General features: G+C 31.3%; 16 protein-coding genes across 16 annotated transcripts in view; 7 read left to right on the top strand and 9 right to left on the bottom strand.

The window, feature by feature from the left end:
* The window catches only part of cgd2_1380 (hypothetical protein), a gene marked incomplete at both ends in the record, with an annotated part of 885 nt that extends 460 nt beyond the window's left edge, over positions 1-425 (bottom strand). The window contains one exon of the mRNA XM_626361.1: positions 1-425. This exon is cut by the window's left edge and continues 460 nt beyond it. Within this exon, the coding sequence (XP_626361.1) occupies positions 1-425 (425 nt within the window).
* An 81-nt stretch (positions 426-506) lies between these two features.
* Positions 507-1,097, bottom strand: cgd2_1390 (hypothetical protein; the record flags this gene model as incomplete). The annotated part of the gene is made up of 1 exon (XM_626362.1): positions 507-1,097. The coding sequence occupies one exon, from the start codon at positions 1,095-1,097 to the stop codon at positions 507-509; it is 591 nt and encodes a 196-aa protein (XP_626362.1).
* Positions 1,098-1,150: 53 nt separating this feature from the next.
* cgd2_1400 (hypothetical protein) lies at positions 1,151-2,992 on the bottom strand (the record flags this gene model as incomplete). Its single annotated transcript, XM_626363.1, has 1 exon — positions 1,151-2,992. One exon carries the CDS (start codon positions 2,990-2,992, stop codon positions 1,151-1,153), a length of 1,842 nt encoding a protein of 613 aa, XP_626363.1.
* A 155-nt stretch (positions 2,993-3,147) lies between these two features.
* cgd2_1410 (possible domain KOG3410, conserved alpha-helical protein) lies at positions 3,148-3,576 on the bottom strand (the record flags this gene model as incomplete). Its single annotated transcript, XM_626364.1, has 1 exon — positions 3,148-3,576. One exon carries the CDS (start codon positions 3,574-3,576, stop codon positions 3,148-3,150), a length of 429 nt encoding a protein of 142 aa, XP_626364.1.
* A 739-nt stretch (positions 3,577-4,315) lies between these two features.
* cgd2_1420 (hypothetical protein) lies at positions 4,316-5,122 on the top strand (the record flags this gene model as incomplete). Its single annotated transcript, XM_626365.1, has 1 exon — positions 4,316-5,122. One exon carries the CDS (start codon positions 4,316-4,318, stop codon positions 5,120-5,122), a length of 807 nt encoding a protein of 268 aa, XP_626365.1.
* Positions 5,123-6,021: 899 nt separating this feature from the next.
* cgd2_1430 (dynactin subunit p62, putative) lies at positions 6,022-7,404 on the bottom strand (the record flags this gene model as incomplete). Its single annotated transcript, XM_626366.1, has 1 exon — positions 6,022-7,404. One exon carries the CDS (start codon positions 7,402-7,404, stop codon positions 6,022-6,024), a length of 1,383 nt encoding a protein of 460 aa, XP_626366.1.
* Positions 7,405-7,509: 105 nt separating this feature from the next.
* Positions 7,510-8,280, top strand: cgd2_1440 (putative proteasome regulatory subunit, NTN hydrolase fold; the record flags this gene model as incomplete). Its single annotated transcript, XM_626367.1, has 1 exon — positions 7,510-8,280. A coding segment is annotated over one exon (771 nt), but the record flags the coding sequence as incomplete, so codon positions are not given.
* Positions 8,281-8,410: 130 nt separating this feature from the next.
* On the top strand, positions 8,411-10,135 carry cgd2_1450 (major facilitator superfamily protein, putative, 12 transmembrane domain; the record flags this gene model as incomplete). Its single annotated transcript, XM_626368.1, has 1 exon — positions 8,411-10,135. The coding sequence occupies one exon, from the start codon at positions 8,411-8,413 to the stop codon at positions 10,133-10,135; it is 1,725 nt and encodes a 574-aa protein (XP_626368.1).
* A 65-nt stretch (positions 10,136-10,200) lies between these two features.
* On the top strand, positions 10,201-12,114 carry cgd2_1460 (SUMO-1 activating enzyme subunit 2, putative; the record flags this gene model as incomplete). The annotated part of the gene is made up of 1 exon (XM_001388164.1): positions 10,201-12,114. One exon carries the CDS (start codon positions 10,201-10,203, stop codon positions 12,112-12,114), a length of 1,914 nt encoding a protein of 637 aa, XP_001388201.1.
* A 6-nt stretch (positions 12,115-12,120) lies between these two features.
* cgd2_1470 (hypothetical protein) lies at positions 12,121-12,687 on the bottom strand (the record flags this gene model as incomplete). Its single annotated transcript, XM_626369.1, has 1 exon — positions 12,121-12,687. One exon carries the CDS (start codon positions 12,685-12,687, stop codon positions 12,121-12,123), a length of 567 nt encoding a protein of 188 aa, XP_626369.1.
* Positions 12,688-12,707: 20 nt separating this feature from the next.
* cgd2_1480 (splicing factor U2AF U2 SnRNP auxiliary factor large subunit, RRM domain) lies at positions 12,708-14,024 on the top strand (the record flags this gene model as incomplete). Its single annotated transcript, XM_626370.1, has 1 exon — positions 12,708-14,024. One exon carries the CDS (start codon positions 12,708-12,710, stop codon positions 14,022-14,024), a length of 1,317 nt encoding a protein of 438 aa, XP_626370.1.
* A 51-nt stretch (positions 14,025-14,075) lies between these two features.
* Positions 14,076-15,077, bottom strand: cgd2_1490 (hypothetical protein with signal peptide and 7 transmembrane domains; the record flags this gene model as incomplete). Its single annotated transcript, XM_626371.1, has 1 exon — positions 14,076-15,077. One exon carries the CDS (start codon positions 15,075-15,077, stop codon positions 14,076-14,078), a length of 1,002 nt encoding a protein of 333 aa, XP_626371.1.
* Positions 15,078-15,432: 355 nt separating this feature from the next.
* On the top strand, positions 15,433-17,055 carry cgd2_1500 (possible translation initiation factor with possible PINT domain; the record flags this gene model as incomplete). The annotated part of the gene is made up of 1 exon (XM_626372.1): positions 15,433-17,055. One exon carries the CDS (start codon positions 15,433-15,435, stop codon positions 17,053-17,055), a length of 1,623 nt encoding a protein of 540 aa, XP_626372.1.
* Positions 17,056-17,234: 179 nt separating this feature from the next.
* cgd2_1510 (conserved hypothetical protein) lies at positions 17,235-19,652 on the top strand (the record flags this gene model as incomplete). The annotated part of the gene is made up of 1 exon (XM_626373.1): positions 17,235-19,652. One exon carries the CDS (start codon positions 17,235-17,237, stop codon positions 19,650-19,652), a length of 2,418 nt encoding a protein of 805 aa, XP_626373.1.
* A 35-nt stretch (positions 19,653-19,687) lies between these two features.
* On the bottom strand, positions 19,688-21,466 carry cgd2_1520 (hypothetical protein; the record flags this gene model as incomplete). Its single annotated transcript, XM_626374.1, has 1 exon — positions 19,688-21,466. One exon carries the CDS (start codon positions 21,464-21,466, stop codon positions 19,688-19,690), a length of 1,779 nt encoding a protein of 592 aa, XP_626374.1.
* A 66-nt stretch (positions 21,467-21,532) lies between these two features.
* cgd2_1530 (conserved hypothetical protein) lies at positions 21,533-22,744 on the bottom strand (the record flags this gene model as incomplete). Its single annotated transcript, XM_626375.1, has 1 exon — positions 21,533-22,744. One exon carries the CDS (start codon positions 22,742-22,744, stop codon positions 21,533-21,535), a length of 1,212 nt encoding a protein of 403 aa, XP_626375.1.
* Positions 22,745-22,875: the final 131 nt, after the last annotated feature.

Below are 22,875 nucleotides of genomic sequence, written 5' to 3' on the forward strand. Positions count from 1 at the left end.
CAAGCTAAACAAATCCTTTCTCTTAATGGCGTAATACTTTTACACATTAAGCCTGAACCAGAATTACCATTTAGATTAGCCTTTTGGTTCAAGCTTAAATTACTTTTTTTATTAGATAAATTAAAATGTGAAAATTTTTCGGGTTGTCTATTATGATATCTAAATGCAACCCTCTTATTACACTTTTCAGGATATAATGGTGCAATTTGAAGGCATTTGTTAAAAAATTTGATTTTTTTATTCTCTCTTTCATGCCTCTCAAACATTAACTTCTCAACTTTAAAAAATGGAGGCAGCTCAGAATCTCTATGCAACTCCGGAAGAGATAATTTAGGAAAAGATGAAGATCTCGAACTTAAAATGTATCTTACAAATTCAATCAAACTATCGTTTCTATTAGCTTTTTGTAAAAATTTATCATTCATATTATTAAACTTAACAACTAATTGATTAAGCTAATTATACACTAGATGTGCCCGAACGGCCTAATACTAGTTGCCCCAACCTTAGGGAAAACCACCATTTTTGCTATCAAAACGTTTTAAAGATTCAATAGCTTCATTTTGAATTCCGCCTAATGATCTTTTTAATAAGCCACTTTCTCTAAGGTGCTCCAGTCTTTTATATGCGCTTGTATGTTTTGCCCCCATTAATATACCATTTTCAACGCAATACTTCAATGCAATAATACTATATGGATTTTCGTTATAAAGAGATTCATAAAATGCTCTAGTAGCATCGCCATTAGGAGGTGTTATGTATTTTTGGCCGTCTCTAAACTGCTTCTTAATATCTTTGTTAATATCGTCGTCTTCTGAATCATTTTCACTTTTTATAGATTGCCTTTTCCTCGGCTTGCTTGGTGGCTTGGAAGCAGACTTAGCCTTCTTAGTCGGTTTCTTAGATGCTTTTTTGGTATTTTTTGTATTTGCTGCTGTTTTCTTAGGTCTTTGAGCTTTTTTCTTGATTCTACTATTTAAGGGTATATTATCCGAGAAGTCTGAATCTAGCTCTTCATTCTTAATGTTAGCACACGATTTAGAAGATCTTTTAGAGATTCTTTTTGACAATACTGTATCGCTATCTGAGTCACTCATTGTTAAAAAGTTTTAAACTACATATGTGGAAAAAATTCGCGCGCGGAAGTAGATCAGTTCCTCAAAAATTTTTCAAGTGCCATTTTTGCTACACCAGTTAGAACAGGGCTTAATACAGCTTCATCTTGTGTATATTGAAATACATTATTTTCATCTTTGTTCTGTGTTTTACCTATGTGAATTTCTGTATCATTGCAACAAGCCACATTTTTGCTCACTAGATTATTGTTTACAGTAGAAGGCCTTGCTCTTTGAAGATTTAACGGTAATTTTTTATTGTGTAAATGATTTGAGAAGTTATCTCCTTTGTTCATCTTTATTTTATGCTCCAATTCCTTAACCTTAGTAGTTTCAGTATTCAAATCCTGTCTGAGTAGCATTATGGTTTCTTGATTTTGTTTAATAATTTGATCCCTTGCATCTATTAATTTCTCTAATCTAATAATAATCTCATTCTTATCTAATATAGTATTCTCCAACATTTTAATTTCCCGTATAAGTGTATCATACTCGCATTTTAAGTTTTTTTTGGTTGGTAAATTTGAGATATTACCCTCTGGATCTCCATTATTTCCTTCCGAATAAATTTCTTCTATCTTGGATGTTTCTGAAATAAATCCATTTTCTATGAAAATATTGTATTTAGATGAATCCTCTTGAAATCTTAAATCAAGTTCATTTTTTGATACTGGGTTCGGTGGTGGTATTGGTGCATCATTTAACTCATTATTGAAAAAAAATGAAGACTTATATGAACCGATTTGAATTGGAGAATCATAACCAAAATCCTGTAAATATTTTGAATTCTGGCTATCTATGTTTGAAGAGCTTGAAAGTATTGATTTAGGAGCCACAATATAGTTATCTTTCTGGATAGAATCAACATTGTTTTCAATTGAAATAAAATTTAAAAAAGATTGATGAAAGAGCATCATACTGAGGATAAACTTGATTTCTTTGCCATGGCTAAGCTTCATTGGGTTAATATAAAATGGAAATCTATATATGATTGTAATTAAATCTGGGAATTCGAAATAATGACTTATAAAACGTGAAAATTGAAGCATGCAAAAGTCAGATTTAATAGGATCTTTATATTCCTTCATAGCCATTTCTAACGCATTCCACGGACTAATCTGTCCTGAAATTCTTGTTTTAATACCTTCACCCAGCGATATTAGAGATATAGAACCCATTTGATTATTTTTCCCAGATTCAATTTCATTAAAATCTTTGTATATTCTAAATGTAAATATATAATGGCATATTTCTTTCCAATTAGATGATTTTCGTTTACTATTGATTTCTGCTGCAAGAGAATTCACACTTTCAACTTTAAAAATACTGGTGTATCCAAACTCTCCACTGATCGGAGATAAATTTTCCATATCAAATGAATCATTTTCTTTGTTCAAGTCTTCAAACAAATCGGTGAAGTCTCCACTGTTCAGTACACCAGTCCAAGAACAATACAAACTAATACTGTTACTTTCATCTTGGTCCTGTATAGTAGATAAAATATTTCTTGATAACAATAAAAACAATCCTGGCCCAACTAGAGTATTATCGTCATTGTAAAAACCTTCAAGCAATAATGGGCAATTATTGCCAAATGAATATGAAGTTGAAATTACCAAGTTGTTTGAGCTATTCAGAAAACACTGTTCTGCAAGGTTGTTTGCTATTAAAGATAGTTCGTCAACATCATATGTAATGATTTGATCAAGCTCAAACTTCCTATAGTTATGATTATCTAAAGGGATATTTAATGCGCTGTTTTGTTTATCAATTATTTCAGTTTCACCGAAAAACCATCTGTTGCCAGGTTTCAACCTCTGACTTGAATTGCGATTTATTGAATTGGAGTCCTCACAGACGAAAAGCAAGGATTTCATTTTTCATTATTTCTCCTTTTTATTTGTGTAGTTGGATTTAAAAAATAAAAATAAAAAATAGAAAAAATACATGCGCCAAATATATACACAAAAAATTATGGCTTAAAGGAGAATACAGCCATTAGGCTTAACACTAAGAAATCTAATAAATATAGTTATCCTGGACCAACCTTTGGTATATCAAAGTGTTCTGGCAACATGGATAACTTCTCATTGAACTTTGAAACTCTTTGACGGTGCGTTAAGGACGCGCGGAATTCAATTTGCTTATGGACCCTTTTTCTTTGTGCTTCTTTGTGAGATAATTCCGCCTTTGTATACCCCGTGGTTTTGTCTATTCCAGCAATTGGATTTGGTACTAAAAGTTTAGCATCGTCATTCGGTGTTGAATGGTTGAATAAACTTTCTGGAAAGTTCTTTTCACACGAGAGATTATTTGCCAATTTATTTGTTTGTACGAGGTTTTTTTCGTTACTTTTTATTCCAAGTTTTGAATTAGAGTTCTTATACTTTAACAACTTTATTGGTTTTTTTATAACGTTATCATACGAGGAGTCAATTTTTTTTTGTTCATCTTTACTCATTTTCCAATTTGGTAAATTCTACTGGAATATCAGATGATAAAAAATGATATAAAAAAATGCAAGTTACGATAAATATGCCAATGCAATTACAGCCAAAGAACACTTCATATTCCATTTTGAAAGGTTAATTATTTATACATACAAAGATATACAATGTATATATTTATTTAAATGTATATATTTATACTAGGTAGAAATAATACATAAAAATATTCACAAATATAACATTTTATAACTCAAAAAATATTATATATTGTAGGCGCCATAAGTTCTTCAATATTAAATCAATGTATCAAGTACGTTATTAGTTACTTCGAGGATGAAGCTCAGTTTTTTGGTTCACGTCCAATATTTATTTTTTTGTCAATATCATTTGCGCATGAGCTAAGTCTTTCATCTAGCTTTGCGCTCTAAAAGAAATGAATTATTTAAAAAAGAAAATTAATTAATGCTACTTACATATTCGGAAATTTGTTTACGAATAAATTCCTCCACAGTTAATTCCATATTTTCTCTTATTTCTTTTGTTTCCATTTGAATCAATAATTATTTATAAGCTATTAAACTCAATGTAGTCTTATGAAGGTCTATTACAAATAATTGTAAAGATTTAGAGCAAGTAAACGTATGGCGGTATGCCACATCTTCTAATATATAACCTCAATAATTATTTGATTGAAAGGTAAAAGAAACTTATGAATATTTACTTATTCGAACTTATAGCTTATTTGGATATAATATGGATAAGGGCGAGCCTTATGGGTGTAGAAGTAAGTCGGTAATTAAACCAGAATTTAAAAATTTTCTATACAAACCGAGCATTCAAAAGGTAAATGCAATTGGAAATAATGTATATATTTGTAACTTTCATGGCTGGAAAGGGGGAAGGAATTCTCAGAAATGTCCAGAGTGTGTAGAAATTGAGAAAAAAATTATGGAAAGATTGTCTCATACAAAGTTTAAAAATGTTGCTGGAATAGATTATATTGAAGGTACGAATACTCTCGAAGGAATGAGAATTTGGTTAAGGTGTAATATGGGCCACAAACTTATATATGCTATGAAAGATATATCAAGAGGGTGTAGAGTATGCTCTTCTGAGAAGTACTTGTCACCTAAATATAGAAATAATGCAATAAAATTAGATATAAAAAAAGAGGAAGAATATCGTAGGAAACAAGGAGAACTCATTGCTGAAGCTAAACAGATATTCGAGATGAAATCTAATACTAATAGTGGGAATCAGAATATTGACTTGGAAGTTCAGGAATGTATTGATAACCACCCGAATATCTCTTATGAAACCGCATATGCGTTGACATATATTCTAAAGTTTGGATACGAACCATACAAACTATTTCAAGTACCAAATATAATAACATCAGAAAATAAAGTATCTATTCTAAAAAGAATTAATACTTATTTTCGTACACAGGCAAGATTGATTCACCCTGATAAAAGTGATCATCCAAGATCTGCTGATGCATTTCATATTCTTTCTAATGCATATAATCAAATTAAAAATTACTTGGAAAATAAGGTATAAATAATTTTTTTTCTGTTCTCGACTCTTATTTTCTCACCCTTGTCTGTGTGTTAACGGTGTGCATTTTAGATTATCTTTATTTTATGAAGGCATTTAAGAAATAAAGAAATGATTCTCAAAAAGGTGAGTTATTATTTCATAGGAATAATGATTCTCCTTTTACTTTCTAACTCAGGTGCTAATTGTTGGAAGTTTAAAAATGCTTTTAAACGGGGGAAAAAAAAAAGTAAACAGATCAGGGTATTAGAAGATCAAGCAAAGAAGCAATTTGACAGGCAAATACCTAATTGTGAAGATTACGGTTTCCATGGATGCGATCCAACTACTCCAGACGCATGCTCAGAATGTTATAGCCGATGTGGTAGACAATGCGAAGATTTTTTGTGGCTTTCGCTTGAAGCCGTAAACTTTAGGATGTTACCAAGGGCAGAGTCTCAAAAAGAATGTAAACTGCCAAGCGGAAAAAAGAGTAGTAGAATTTTATGTTTTACAACAGCAGGAAGACGGCATATTGATCCAACCGAACAAATGATTGAGACAATGTCAATATCAAATCCTGAAGATATAGAAGAAGGTCCAGCTCAAGTAAATGAAGCCGAAAACATGGTCCCAGACCACTTGCCTGGTATTGATGCCGTCCCAATGACTCAAAAAATGCAGGAAGAAAGTAAATCATCGTTATATGATACATCTGCTGTAACATTTAGAACTTCAGGTGAAAAAGGAACTTTAGTTTCATCTATTGAGCTAGAAAGGAGTGGCGGGAAACTTCCCACAAATTTCGAAAATGAGTCGAATGCAAAGATTATTACTGTATGTGGAGCAATATTATTAGTTTCTATTGGTGCATTATTTGTAGTTATTATATATAAAAAGCGTCAGAAACGCGCTGAAGATTATTAATTAGTTGTATAGTTTTCATCTTGAATATTTGCTTTGCCAATTAATTTAATTTGAACTGTAGATTCGTTCCCAGTGGGAGATTGAAAATTTGTAAAAGCAGTCAGTTCTAATTCTATCTTATCCCGAATATCAGCAGATTCAAAAATGAACACGTCTAAATATTTTCTATTTCTGCTTCGTCTCTCATGGGCAAAACTGTTAGATTGTTGAGATTGTTGTTCCAATAACGGATCCCATTTAGGTTCTAATGTAAAGCTTTTCGGCTCTATTTTGAAAATTGAATATACTTTTGAATTTTCTATTGATAGTTGCTCATTCTGGTCTCTTTCAGGCAGAAAATCAATCCTGACCTGTCTATCCATTAAATTTTCAGTCCTAATTTTAATAATTTTTGTAAAAGATCGATCGCCGGATGAATTATCCTTGATTGAAACTATTCTGAAATTTGGAAAGAACAGGTTTGCACTCAAGTTCACTCTAAATGGTGGCTGAGATAGTGGATTCAATTGAGGCTTTATTACAAGGCGTTTGCATGCCATACATCTTTTGGATATTTGTACTGACAACTTTTTCATATAAGGACATAGTTTTGTTTGGCTATTTGAGTTTGCTCTCAATGATAGATAAACTGAATTAATAATATCTGGATTATTTATATATTGTCTATAAGATAAATCATTTTTCTTTAAGCAAGTCGGAAGCAACTCTCTGATATTTGAAAGGTATTTCATTTTATCAGAATTGAGCCATATATTTTTTTCCCTTAAACTTGCTGAGGTTTTTTGTTTTTCTTCTAAAATTCTTAATGAAAGATTTAATTCACTCTGTTCATCATTTAGATTATTTAATTGTTTTGTTTCGCTTGAGATATTAGTGTTGAAATGTTTATAAGCTGAATTTTTAACTTTATCAATTATTAAAGATAAATAATTTGACTCCTGTAAAAAAAGGCTGTCATTTTGTTTATGTATATGCAATTTGTTATTTTCATCATTAGATTCATTCATCGTTTTTTCATCAGTTTCATTCCCAGCATCCATTTCAAGATTTACATTTAGTGAAAAATGACAAAATCCACAATTGTAAGAATGCTGCATAATTCTTCCATTGTTTTCGTCTATTTCAGGCCCTAAGTCTAATTTATTCGTAGAAATTGTCGCCATACATTTTGGGCAATCATGGCAATTAATACATCTGAAATTTCTCGAAAATGCCTCGCTTGAAGGAACATTTTCCAGACAACTAGGACAAAAATACGTATCTACTTCAATCTTTACTTCTTCCTGAGATATTAACTTATTACATGATTCGCAATAATAGCAGTTAATTAGATCATGATTTTCACCATTTACCAAATAAAATACATTTGAACTATGCATTTATCTCTATATTAAATAAAAGATAACACTACTTTGAGGGGTAATACTTTGCGAGAAAGATAGTGCCGCAAAAAGTTAACAAAAATAATTTACAATTAATAATAAATTATTCTTTTAAAAAGAATTGATAATTTTAAGATAATGTCACTTTACGATAGAGCAATAACTGTATTTTCTCCGGATGGTCACCTACTTCAAGTAGAATATGCAATGGAGGCAGTTCGAAAGGGTTATGGTGCAATAGGAGTACGTGGGGCAGAATGCGTAGTACTTGCAGTTGAGAGAAAGGCTGTTGCAAAACTTCAAGATCCTAGGAGCGCAAAAAAATTATTGTTAGTTGATGATAATACTTGCCTTGCATTTGCTGGGCTCCATGCTGACGCAAGAGTTCTTGTAAATAAAATAAGACTAGAATGCCAAAACTTTAGGCTGAATATAGAAGACGCACCACCGGTAGACTATATAGCAAGATTTACTGCACAACAACAACAGAAATATACTCATAGGGGTGGTGTTAGGCCTTTTGGAGTATCTACTTTGATTGCAGGTGTTCATAATGATGGAAGCCCAGGTTTGTATCAAACAGACCCATCTGGAATTGCGCTTGAATGGAAGGCACAAGCTGTGGGACAAAATTCAAAGACAGTGCAGGAGTTTCTTGAAAAAAACTATAAGCACGATATGGCAAAAGAGGAAACTATTAATTTAGCTATCAGCGCACTACTTGAAGTTGTTGAATCGGGTTCAAGAAATATGGAAATTGTCGTAGTCGATAAAAAAGGATGTAATTTCCTCTCTGATGAAGAAACAGATATGCTTGTTTCGGCCATCGAATCAAAAATTGCTGCTGAAAACGAGAATAAAACTAGACAATAGGTTTAAATTGTAGATAAAACGTATTCCCACTAATTTTATTATTCATATTTTCATAAAATTTTTGTGAGGGGCGCGCATTTTTTTGTGAAATCAGCACATCTTTAAGTTAAAGAATCATTTAAGTTGAAAAATGGAAGTTGAGGCCAATAGTAATAATTATTATTTATCTGTTGTGAGAAGATCATCCAGAAGGACTTCTTTCCCTACTTTGCAGGGGTTGTATGTGTCACTCTTTGAAGGAGAAATAACAAATGATGGTTTGGATTTCTCAATATCTAATAAAAACTCAGGTAAAGAATTTAATCCAAAATTAATAAAGATAACATTTCTATTGAGCATATTAATTTCAACAATCCTTTGTTTAGATCATGGTTTTGTTGCGTGTAATCTTGAAAATATAGAGAAAAGCTTCGGAGTAGGATATGCACAATCAAGTTTTATTGGGTCAATGGTCTATATGGGTTTTTTAATTGGTTGTTTATTAACTGGATTATTTTTGCCGGTGTTGAAATCTAAGGTATTACTTATTGGTTCGCTAGTATGTGTGGCAATCAGTGGAATCTATTCATCAAAATCGCTAACTTTAGCAGAAATTTATGCATCCAGATTCTTTATTGGTTTTTTCCAGGCATTTTCAATTGTTTACCTTCCCCTATGGGTTGAGAGATTTTCTCCTCAATCTAACATGACTACATGGCTTGCATATCAACAGTTATTTAGTATGATTGGAATATTTTTTGGATATTTACTCGGAGGGGTCTTAACTTGTTTTACTGCTGAAGATATTAGTATTTATTACATGTCACTTAGCGAAAAAATCAGTTCATTGTTTGTTTCCTGGCGAGGGCCTTTTATTATTCAATCTGCATTAATCATCCCAATAATAATTGTTTTAATATTTATTCCAGGAGAAATTTTGGATGTAGGAGATCAGGAACGCCTTAGCGAAGTTGAATATTCAAAAACTACAGGGCTTCTTGTCTCAGGTGTTGATCTACGAAGATCAACTAATGATAATCTATTACCAGACGAAAGTAATTCAAACAGGCGAAATAGCAAACTGAGGAGATCCAGTATTCTAATTATCCCATCTCAGTCTATTGGTCCTAACTCTTCAAAAAGTTTTGAAGTTAGAGAAATCTGCACAAATCCCATTTTTATGTTTTCAACCTTTGCAGTTTGTGGAGTTTACTGTTTCACAACATGCACTTTATTTTGGTTAAATCAATATTTTGTAGAAGTCATTAAAGTAGATAGAATTACATCTGTGTTTTCAGTTGCATGTATTTATCTTTCAGGTCCAACACTCGGAGTATATATTGGAGGCATTACAGGTGACTTAATTAATGATCGTCATCCAAATGGCTTCGGATTTATATTAACACTATGTACACTACTTTCCTTTATCGGATTTATTATATCAATGGCGGTGGTCCGGACTCGTTCATACATCAGTTTTTTCTGGGGTATGATTATCATTTTGTTTTTCCTTACTAGCACACTGCCAATGTCGATCATTGTTATAATGAAAAGTGTATCAAGCAAAACAAGACAACTCGCATCAGCCATCGCACAATTCTGTTTTAATTTGGTGGGTTTCCTTTTATCACCCGTTATTATTGGAATAATCATGGATATAATTGAATACTTTCCTTTTGGTGCGCTAAAAAGAAGGTATAATCCAATTGAAGTCGGGGTAAAAATAATGCTATATATTTCTCTGCCCACGTTCTTTTTTTATTCATTAGCAACATTTTGCAGTTATTTCAACTGTCTAATATCGCCAAAGCTAACACAAAAAAAGATTATTATTGCAAATCAAAGCGATATTCCAAAACAGCTCTTTATTAAATAGTCTAGAAATAGGTTACAATAAATTTGCCGCAATAATATAGTGAATTAATACAATTTAAACTTATAATGAATCTTTTTGAAAATGTTAAAAAAGTACTCGGTGAAGAATTATTCTTCAAGATACAACTTGCTAAAATACTTGTTGTTGGAGCTGGAGGAATTGGGTGTGAGCTTGTGAAGGACTTGATTCTTAGTGGCTTCAGTAACATTACAATTATAGATATGGATGGAATAGACATTAGTAATTTAAATAGACAATTCTTCTTTCGAAGAAAACATGTAGGGATGAACAAGTCAACTGTTGTTGCATTAGAGGCAAAAAAATTATTTAACAAATGCAACTCCGATAATCATAAAGTATCGAATATAGTTGGTATAGTAGGAAATATAATGGATTACAACACCGAATTTTTTAGTCAATTTGACGTTGTTCTAAATGCACTTGATAATATTTCTGCGAGAAGTTACGTGAATAAAATCTGCATAGCATCAAATATCGAATTAATTGATTCAGGAAGTGCGGGTTATAATGGGCAGGTTCATCCAATAATTCCCAGAGTCTCAAGATGTTACGAATGTTATCCTCCTCCAACTCAAAAGACATTTCCAGTTTGTACAATTAGATCAGTCCCAGACAAGCCCCAACACTCTATTGCTTGGTCTAAATATCTCTTTGATATTGTTTTTGGAGTTAGGCATGATGAAAAAGAGGATTCTGATAACATACTAAGCGACATATCAAAAAAGGTTCAAATAGATTTAGATAGTCTAAAGCAGTTAGAAAAAAATGAAGCAAGTGAATATATTGAAAACTATATAGTAAATATGTTCAATTTCTTGTTTTATTCTGAAATAACTTTATTAGCGAATAATCAGGAAATGTACATCAGCAACAACAAGAAAATTCCTATTCCAATATCCTGGGATGATATTCAAAGAAAAAATTATATTGATCGGGTAATCAATTCAGAAGATGATTTAGTAAACTCTGAGCAAAAGGTTTTTTCCATTAAGGAAAATGCTGAGTTATTTTTCAATAGTGCACGTAAAATTATTATAAATAGAATGAATGAAATTGGCACCGCTTCACTGTGTTTCGATAAAGATAATAAAGATGCTATGGATTTTGTTTCAGCTGCATCCAATTTGAGATCTTATAATTTCCATATCCCTCTACAATCTCGCTGGTCATGCCAATCAATTGCTGGGTCTATTGTTCCTGCAGTTGCATCAACAAATGCTATTGTCTCAGGAGTACAGATTGCACAACTTTTACTAATGTTAAAATCAAAATTATCAAGCTTAACTAATCCTGAAGCGGGGAATTCTGATTGCTCATCTAATAATAAATTACTATTTGTAAATAAATTCGTATGGATAAGGTCTATACCAATGGGTAGATTCATTATTTGCCCGGAAAGCCTTGAGAAATGCAACCCAAAATGTTTAATTTGCTCTCAAGTACTTGTTAAAATAAAGATTGTAAGCTTTGATAAGTGGAATTTAATGGAGTTTGTAAAAGGAATTATTTGCCAGCACTTAAAGCTTTCTGAGCCCTCTGTTGAGTTAAATGGAAAATGTATTTGGGATCCGGATTTATTAGAGGATGACCATTTCATCAAATATAGTTCTCAAAGATCACTTATTAATTGGAAGTTCTCTGATGGATGCATTGTTTCTATTACGGACTTTTCCTGTGGAGAATTTCAATGCGACGCTATAATTAATATCTGTGATGAAAACATTATCAAGTCAGAAAAAGACTTTCAAACTTATGAGAAAAACGGGGAGCTATTTACCATAACAATAGAATCTTCCAAAACCTCTTCAAATGATAGTTGTAGTGACTATTTATCATCGGAAAGCTCTGACGATGAAATATTATCTGAATTCCAAGGAAATCTAGATAATTCTTCAATAAGAAAGAGAAGCTTTAACGCAAGTGAAAATGTGGAAAATACTCCTAAAAAAAGAAGATAATTTACTCTAAAAATCTTTCCCGTTCGAGCACTGACTGCTAATAAATTTATCGCAGTAGTCTAACCTGGGTGGGAAAATTGGTAAGAAATCAGGTATATGCTTTGGTATCGAGTCAACGTATTCAAATAACTCTGGGTCAAGACTTTTTTTATTTGCATTGTTAGTGTCATTCAGTACATCCCTCCATAATGAATTGCCATTTGTGCAAATATCAGGTATAGTCCTCTTTAAGAAGTTTGTTCCAAAGTTATTCTTTTTATTGATAGTGCTTTCCAATTCGCTATCCAAAAATACCTGTTCATATCTTTTAATATCTAGGCTTTTAATTGATTTTTTTATATCTACAATGTTTACTTGAGTTCTTCCTGCTGCGATTGCTATACTTGATGAAATTTTTCCCAATAATTCGATATAATTAATGTATGCTTCTGTAGCTGTATCTAATATGTTGGGATCATCTAATTCCACATCAAATTTCCTCAAAAGTAGCCTAATACTATTACTTATCGAATTTGTTATCTTTTTGTTAATATGATCCGTATAATATTCTATATTTTCTGGATTTTTCTTCATTTCTATTTAGGTCGGAAAAAATGAACTCGAAGCCGCTTTATGAATTAAATTTTTTATTCATGGATAAATTAAATTATGAAAACAAATTAGAGCTTAAAGAAACTAAATGGAAGAGGAATATAGATGAATCTGATCCAGCTTTTAGAACTGTAGAATTTGGTTCAGATCCTCATGTTTTTAACTCTGAAACTGTTGAAATTTTTTTAACCGGCGTTATTTTGACAATTTTAGGAAAGGCATCTAATGATTCTGAAAAGCTCAAATTGATAGAAGAAGTAGTCGAATCTGATTTTTCATCTTTATCATGTTCTACCGGATTAATTGCAAACTTGGAAAATTCGATTCAAATTGATAATATTTTTTGTGTAACTTTTACTTCAAGTTTATTTTCTCTTATATGCTTGAAATTAGATGGGCTTATTATTGATTCACAAAATATCAAGTTATTCTGTAGAAGGCCGAATAAATATTCGAATCTAAATAATGAAAAGGTTTTGGATACATTTATCATCCCAAGAATCAGTCAACATGACAACTTTAAAGAAAATGAAAAGTGTATATTAAAAAATTTACCTACTGATATAAATGAAGAGAAAATTAGACAACATCTAGAGAGTATTGGAAAACTTAAATCTCTAACAATAATATATGATCCAATTACGGGAATCCCAAAAGGCGTTGGAAGCTTTGAATTCGAAGAAAGCTCGCTTTGTAAAAAGGCAATTGCCATACTTCATGGAAAGCCTATAGAATCAACCAAAAATGGAATTTGGAACATCTATCTTGGAAGTGGGACTATAACAAATTATAAATCAAATAAAGGCCAATTTAATCAATCTAATTTTTCTGTTAACTCGAATATAATCCAAAATAGTGAATATTTACATATTACAGAGATCCCTACAAGTATGACTTACAATATTTTTAGCAATCCAGTACTTGGATTAATGATGAAATATTCGAAACAAGTTGGAGAAACGCCTAGCCAAATAATTCAGTTACTTAATATTTTTCTTCCAGAAGAACTAGTTGATAACGAGATATATAATTCGACATTAGACTCGGTTAGGTCTGAAGCAGAAGTATATGGAACAATTCTTGAAATATTCTGTCCGCGTCCAAAAGTTATTGAAGAATTTCATAGCTGTAGTGGAGCAGGTAAAGTATTTATATATTTTTCAGATATTACTGCTGCAAGGCGTGCGCAATACCAATTTAACGGAAGAGTATTTGATAATATTAAGACAGTTTCTGCAACATTTTTTCCACTTGAAAAGTATTTAAAACATGAATATAGTGTAATTTCATATTACGATGAAGACCAAAAGTTATATTAATTTACTCTATTCAATTTTATAAGTTTTTTTTAAAGAATAAAAATATTTTTATTAGCTTATTTCTCTATCTTTTTTCTTTACCAGCTCATCAATATTATTCAGTGCATTTATATTTTGAATTAAATGGAATGAGTGGTGCGTATTATAATTATCGTTTGTATTTTGTATGTTGCTAAAAACTCCAGAGGTGAAACCGAGACCCCTGGTTGATACTGTCAGGGTCGAAGGAGAAATTTTTTGCCAGAACGATACTACTATAACTATTGAAGGGAATAGCTCTGTTAGAATAAATATTACTGAATCTCCAATAGGAGTTTTGTCAAATATTTTAAAATAAGTCGGGAACCCAATAATGCTATAAATGCACTGTACTCCAGAAATAATCCCTCTTATAAATAAAAGTACCGGGCAGAATATTGTTAGAAATAGAACACGTTGAATAACGTTATACCTCAAAATAGTTCCACTTGCAGCGCGTCTAGTTAAATGTGAAACAACTTTTATTCCATAATAGAGCATTGATATTGAGATTGAAATATATGAAATTGCAAGTAAAAACATTGAAATTGAAGCAAAGCTTAAAATATTACTAAAGAGTGAAACTACCATTCCAATAATATATAGCCCATATATTATTGTATTTATTGCGACGAAAAACGAAACCATTTGAGGAGTGCTTATTAAAATAGAAGTATAGTATACATGGGCCCAAAAAAGTACAACCACTGAGTAAGACGATAAATATACAAGAGATGGCAGTGTTCTCAACAAATCAAGTGACCATTCTTCGATATTTGTTTCATTTTTTAATAATAATCTGTATTCGCTGACAATTGGCCATGTTAGATCCAAAATGATTATTGAAATTGTCCTTGTTATATTAGCTAATAAGCAAAGTAAAATGAAACACACCCTTGTACGATGTGATATAGATGACATGCTTGTAAATCTCATCTCTGAATAATATGTCGATTTCATCTTTAATGCTTGTTGTAATATTACTACATCAAGAGTAATAAATAAAATCAAATCTATTGTATAAAATAATATCATCTATATAATTAAGAACTATATGTTTTTAGATAATGAGAATTTTCAAGCTCCCAGTTTTTCCTAATTTTTGTGTGAAAAATTAATCTTGCAATTAATGCAATTGCAGTGGGTACCGAACATACGTCTCTAACCACCGCAAAAAAAAAAAAAAAGACTTTTAGCCTAATAGAAAACACATAATACCAGGTTGGTTTGAATAACCCGTATGGGTGAGTGTACACTATCTTTATGTACGTTTTGCACTAAGTTTTTATTCGTCAAGATTAAAGGTTAGTGATAGCGCAATTACTTGGCGCGTTGTCTCAATTTATTTTAGTAGGAATAACTTCTAAATAATAAAGAATTGTTCAAAAAAATGAACACTACAAACAATAATGATATCATGAATGGTGACATCAACAACTTAGTTTCGCCCTATTTGGATTCTCAAATGTTACTCCATTTGATAAGATGGTTTAGGGAAATGAAGATTTATGATTTGGAATCTCTTAAGGCAGCTGAAATAGATGTTTTAAAAACTACGCATTTGTATGGTGATATGAATGAATTATATCCTCAGATTTTAGCAGGAGAGTTATCTAACAAGAATTGCACCTTAGAACAGCTAGAATCTATGTCAAAATCTTTGAGTTCGCTAATAGCCGCACTTAAAAAGTGGAAAGAAACCCATGATGAGTCTAGCAGAAGTTTAAAAAGAAAATCCTTAATTGAACTGCAACAGTGGTATTTGGAAAATGATTTCTCGGCTAGCTCATCAAATACTTCAAATAATGATGTTGAAGATACAAACAATGAATCCCAATTATTTCCTTCTAATCCAGTCCAAATGTTAATTCGTCTTTCACGCCTATTTTACTTTGCTGGAAAATATAGAGAATCACAAAATACACTGGATATTGTTCTTAAAATTATTCCAGATTGTACCAATATTGAAGTTCCATTGATAATGAGGGTAGAGTGCTATTTTGGTTCTATTGCCAACGGTATTGTATCTAATTTGTCAAAATATTCAGATCCTATTGAACCAGCAGCATATCTTAATTATTTTCAACTAGTTGATGATACATTATCGAGAGAATTTCACAAAATTAATCCAATTCAGGTTTATCTATACAAAAGCTGGCTAGTGCATTGGTCCCTTTTTCCTCTATTTACTCAATATTTTCGGGAATCATGCTTTTCTACCAATAAATCTTTTACTAATTTAAACGGGCAAAATACTTCAAACAATTCGCAAAACACCTCAAATTCAAGCAATAACAATTCTAATTGCTCAAACGTAAATGTTAATACCAATGTTTGGGCTCCATTCCTTGATTGGTTTGCCTCTGAAAAAAATTTTCAGGTTATTTTAACTGTGTGTCCCCATCTGATAAGATATCTAGCTTGTTTTGGAATAATAATGAGGCGAAATAAAGATATTTTGGATAATATTGTAAACATCATTACATTGAATAGAGATAAATATAAAGATCTTTTTACAGAACTAATTTTCAATCTACTCGTAAACTTCGATTTTGAAGCTTCTCAGAAGATACTTAATAGCTTTAGTTCAGTGACTGAGAATGATTTCTTCTTAAACCCATTACAAAAATATATTGAGGAAAACGCAAGGCTGCTCATTTTTGAAATATATTGTAGAATACACAAATCAATTGACCTTAACGTAATATCTAATGAATTATCTATGACTAGCATTGAGGCTGAGCGCTGGATAGTAAATTTGATTAGAAATGTTCATCTTGACGGAAAACTCGATTATGAGCATAATCGAGTTGAAATGATTGATAGGAGTAATAATCCGTCTCAATTAGTCTCAGATAAAACAAGGAACATACTATTTAGAAGTAATCTACTAATCCAAAACTTAAGCAACAACCCTTCATTCAATTACAACAATTCTCAAAAAAATAAACAAAACTGGAGAGTACAATCTAATAAACAATCCAATAGATCAGAAAAAAAAGAGCAGATGTGATTGATTATAAAATTCTTATTTATACAATCATAAACTCCACTGCTTGTATAATTCCTTCTTTAGCTATTCTACCCAATTAATTCGTTTCTTATTTTTTATAATCGGAATACTGCTTTACTTTTCTTAACTTCTGCGCGCGAGATCACCGCGTTAAAAGATTAATTGTCATTTTATACAAAATGAAACAATCAATCGATAATGAATATGGAATAGATGAATTTAATAGATCACTAGATATTAGATTGAGAGGAACTATAAAGAAGTATTTTGAGGACTTCCATGTGCGTGAAATACAAAAAAATGGTGATGTTTGCTGTATTTCTTCATTAAGAAATAAACATGAGATAATTAAGGAAATTCAAGAAAGAAAAAAGATACTTTCTGGAGATAATATGTTAATCAGCAGTAATGTAACTATAATACCTGAATTAATCAACAATCTAGAGAGCCTAGGAATATCTCAGTATTGTATTAACAATCTATTAACATTTATTAGTATTTTAGGTGAGATAAAAAAACTCACAAATAACAGCTCATTAGGCAATAGAATGTTCAAATTGGATAATAGGGGAAACTTAAAAAGTATTTTTGAATTAAATATCAAGTTATATGGTACCGGCACTAACAATATTAGACCTGAGAATAATTTATTACTTAATAATATACATGAGTTTAAAGACAACAAAGATTCAGTAAATGCCCAAAAAGAAAAGAGAAAAAAATTTCATACGCTAATAAAGAAATTTGTACCGTTTATTACATCTCGAACTGTTGAAAACTTGAAAAACAACAACATTTTGTATCAAGATAAATCATTTCACTATAAAGATATTTCTATTTCGAATGAAATATTTAGTGAAATTTCAAAGTTCTTTAAAGTTGATGAAATAGAATCTGAATGCCTTAAAAGTTTTAACCGGCAAATATTATGTAATGATTGTGATGAGAAACAATTTGATATAATTGTTTTGAGGCCATCAAATGACTATATTTACTCATTGCGGAATGTTAGACAAAACACATCTGCAAGTATAGATGAATGCAAAGGTAATTCAGAAGCAAATGAAATAACACCGGATACTGAACCAGCTTGCAAAAAAAAAAGAATAGAATGTGCTGAATCAAACCTAATTACAGAAAAAAAAGTGGATTTATTATTGGGAAGCAACGAAAGGTGGGATCCAAACATTCCAGATTATATTCATTTCACTATTTACAAAGAAAATAGAGACACAGCAGATGCAATCAATATGATCTCAAAGTGTTTAAAGAGGAACCATAAATCCTTTGGAATAGCAGGCTTAAAGGATAGGAGAGGCATTACAGTGCAAAGAGCTTCTGCTTACAGAGTTTTGGAAGATCAATTAATTTATTCTACAGCTTCCAAAAATTGGGATCGCAATATTAGGATTTCAGATTTTAAATATGGAAATGAGCAAATAAATATTGGTGACCTCAATGGTAACCTCTTTCATGTAATAATTAGAGATTTAGAAATTTTAGATACAAATATACAAAAAGAATCTGGAAATGAAAAGTTAACATTGAAGATGGTTGACAAATTAATTGGCGATGTTAAATCTTCAGGTTTTATTAATTACTTTGGATTACAAAGATTTGGAACCAGTGAAATTCCTACATATAAGATTGGGATTTCATTATTAAAGAAGGAATGGAAAAAAGCTTTCTATTTAATTCTTGGATTTGACGAAGAAAAAATGATTAGCTATTCGACAGAAAAAAGAAAATTCTATGACCAAATAATAAACGAAGATTTTGAAGAATATCAAAAAAGTCTATCAAATCATTCATATCTAGAGAAATTATTATTAAATGGATTTATTAAAGAAAAAAAGAAAATTAAAAGCAGCACTAAATGCAAAGCAAAGGAAGATATATATAGAGAAAGTATTAATTTACTACCAAAAAACTCTTATTCCCTTTATATACATTCACTACAGTCGCTTTTTTTCAATATAGTTGCAAGCGAGAGAATAAAAAAATTTGGAAGAAATCCAGTAATTGGCGATCTAGTAATAGTTCCAAATTTAAATAAATATTCTAACAAAAATGAAGATTCAGCATTTAGCGAGAAAAATGTAATCGTATTAGAGAGCCAACTAGAATTGGCAAAGTTCACAATCCAAGATGTGGTACTTACTTTACCCGGAGATAATGTTGCTTACCCACCAATCATGAGGGAAAAATATGAAGAACTAATGATGGAATTTATGGGAACAAGTATTCAAGAGAACTGCATGGGAATAAATGGTACCTATAGGAAGATCTTAGTAGTCCCAGACTATATCAATTATGTGGGGCTTAATATTTCTGAAAAACGAAATGATACGAACAAATTTCCAGATTCCAAGGTTATTTTAAGCGACCTTGATATATTAACTATTCATCCCGAACTAACGCAAGAATTGGGAACAAAAGAACCCATATTATCACCTGAAGTAATGAGTTACAAATGTGATGATAAAGATGAGAATTCGCAGGTGAACACATTAGTATTTTCATGCATGCTACCAAAATCATCTTATGTAACAATGGCGTTGAGAGAGTTTTTGGGAAACTCTCCTTCAGAAAAGTAATTATAATGTCTAATAATATTAATTAAACTTGATAACTATAAATCTATTTTTCTAAAAGTTGTTAATACAACAATTGCTCCTGCAGCACATAACAAAATTAGTCCCCATGTAATAAACCAAAATAATGCTGGTCCAACTTCTTCAAGTCCATTTCTAAGGTTCATTCCGAAACAGTCAGCAAAAAAGCCGCAAAAGCCAACAATTGTTGCGATAATTGACAATCCTAAGTCAGCCTTCATAATTGAATTTCTTAATGAAGAAAGTTCTAGTGTTAATACTTCTAGAGCATCTTCTAAAGATTCCCCTATTGACTCTATTTGTTGCAACATCATTTCTACTTCTTGTGCATAACACTCAAGGACATTTTCTACTTCTTCATGATAAGGAGTGTTTTTTGGGTATTCCCACGCTTCCGGTCTATTCCAATAAAATGAAATCTCAAGTCTTTGCATATCTTCTTCATTACCGAGCATTTCGGTAATTGCCTTGAAAAGTCCTTGAGCAAGCTCTTCTATAGCGTTTAATCTCCTTCTAAGCTCTGAAACTGCGTCTAACAATCTCCTTGTTTCTCGATTCCTTCCTGGAAAGCTATCAAGTATAAACAATACAGAATCTCTTATTGGCCTGACTTGTCGATTAATAATATTGCATGATTCTACTAGAATAGTTTCTAATACCAAATATTCAAATGGAGTTGAACTCTCAATGCCAGAAATATGTTCTAGCTTCCTTAATAATGGAAATCCTTCCTCAATCCCAGGAGGAATAAACTGACAGTTTTTTGAATATATCTGTTTATCAGATAAACCTTCAATTGGAGTATATTCAATTCCAGTTTTTGGAAAACTGCTAACCTTACTTGAATCGAACTGCACTGTCATAGAGTTATCAAAATTTACTTCATTTATAACATCATTTTTACACTGATAATTGCTTGGGGAATTTGGAATATCAATTGAAGATAAATAGGGAGCTGGAACTTCGAGTTGTACATCATTAAGCGAGAATGCATTCTTATTAACACAACTATTTTGTTCCTTGAAATCTTCTTTTTTTTCAGATTTATTATTATTACCACTAGAATAGTTATAGTTGATTCCACTACTTGGATAGTCAAGTGGAGATCTTGAATATCCTGATGCAATTAGCAAAACTTTTTGATGAAGAATAATTGCTCTAAAATGCGGTACATTCACTAAAATACAGTTTCTTCTTACTTCAATTGAAGGCCTTTGGCTACTACCCATACTCACAACTTGTCTCAAATCACGAAGTTTTAGAGCACCAGGTACAGTATCCTGCAACAAGCATTCTTTGTTGTATGAATGTACCAACCGTAGTAACTCGCCCGTTTGCAAAAGCAGACATCTTTTATATCCTCTACCAATTTCAAAAGTAATATATTTTCTAGTCTTAGCTTGAATTGCATCCAGAAATTCTCTGCTTCCACCTAGTTTTTGATCGTTATTATCCATTATTTTATGTCTTTTATTAATATTCATTATTTCTGTGTTTCTTGTCATATTATTTGAGAATAGAAGTGGATTCCCCTCATCCATTTCGTCATTTACTTTTCGAATGCTGGAAGTTCTTTCGTTTCCATAAAACTGATCAACTACTCTATCCAAAAAGTCAACATTTTCTAACATTTCTTTTGAAGAGTCCTCGTTTTTTTGCGTTTCTGAATCATAAATTCTATCATCAAATATTTCCATGCTCTCTTCAACAACTATTGAATCCAAATCCTTGCTTACAAGGTATGAGGGAGGAGGTTGTTGAATCTCCCTGAAACTTTCGTTGACATTATTTGACATGAGCGTTTAATCTTTAGAAATAATAATGTCAAATCTAACTTAGGCGCCGTAAAAAAAGTTGATATATTAAAGATACGCCCAATAAATGGACGATTTATCGAATACATTAGAAATAAATTTGATGATCTCTGACTTAGTATTAAACCCTAATAAAATTTGTATATGGTCTAGTTTGCTATTCCCATTACAAAGTTGCAGTAATTCCTTTTCAATTCCTGAAAGTTCTTTAGTATCAGCAAAAATAATCGGAATTTCATGAAGTCTGGTGATTTTTTTGGAAACAACGCCTGCTGCAATGAACTTATAAATACTTTTAATTTTATGTTTTCTAAGCTCTTTGTGGTATTTTTTTGTGAATGACAACACGTTCCCTTCATTTATACATTCGTTGCACAACTTTCTGTATAAGCCATGTTTGTCCTCGCCACCAATAAATCTATATTTGTTTTCTGAAGAAATCATATCAATCATACTTATGAGACCATATAAAACTAAATGTTCCAGACATACAATTACATCTTCAATAGGCAATGAACAATACCTTGATATTTCAAAACTAGTATTAACTCCATTTATGTATGGTAGAATTTTAATAAGTGAAAAATCTAAACCTATATGTTTAATATCTGAAATCAATGTATTTTCGGAAGGGAAAGGAATATCTTCCGGATATATTATTATATTGGATGGAGGTCGTCTAATTCTAAAATTTAATATGCTAGCATCGCCAAACTCAACAAACACTTGATGTCTCTTATTAAGTTGTGACCTTACATTCTCAATAACCTCCAGAATGTTCTTCGGAAAGGATGAAATCTCATTATTGTTCTTGGTTACCTTTTTTAACAAATTGGGAAGGTTCTCAGTATATGTACAATAGTAATAAAGTATTCCACAATCTTCTTCCAAAAGTTTGAATGCCGAACCAAGAGTTCGAGCAATATGCCTTGAATAGATCTCTTGATAAAAATTATAGGGCTTTTTTTCTACGATAATGCATACTGTGAACTGAAAGCTATTCCTTAAGTACTGACTACCTTCAATAAATATAGGGACTCCTATTGCTTTCCATCTATTTCCTATTACAAATGAAATCGTTTTCCCAGCAAAGTGAATATCCGGTAGTAGGTACTTTGTTATAATTGAATATAGCTGAGATTTCTCAGATCCAAAAATATCTGAAGGGCTACTACAAAGCACAATCGGGCCAAGCTCTTCGTCAAATTTACAGAAAATAATAGCCTCTATTTTTGGCCATAATGAAAAATGTGTATTCATAACTACTCTGTGTCATTCCGATTGAATAGAGTTATTTATGTTTTATTGCTGTAATACAAATAAACTTTAATAGCACAAACTTTTCAGATAAAACCTAAGGCAGATTGAATTTCAAAGGTTGGAATAGAACC

Source organism: Cryptosporidium parvum, chromosome 2 (assembly GCF_000165345.1).
Source record: "Cryptosporidium parvum Iowa II chromosome 2, whole genome shotgun sequence".
In the NCBI taxonomy this organism is placed as follows: Eukaryota; Apicomplexa; class Conoidasida; order Eucoccidiorida; family Cryptosporidiidae; genus Cryptosporidium; species Cryptosporidium parvum.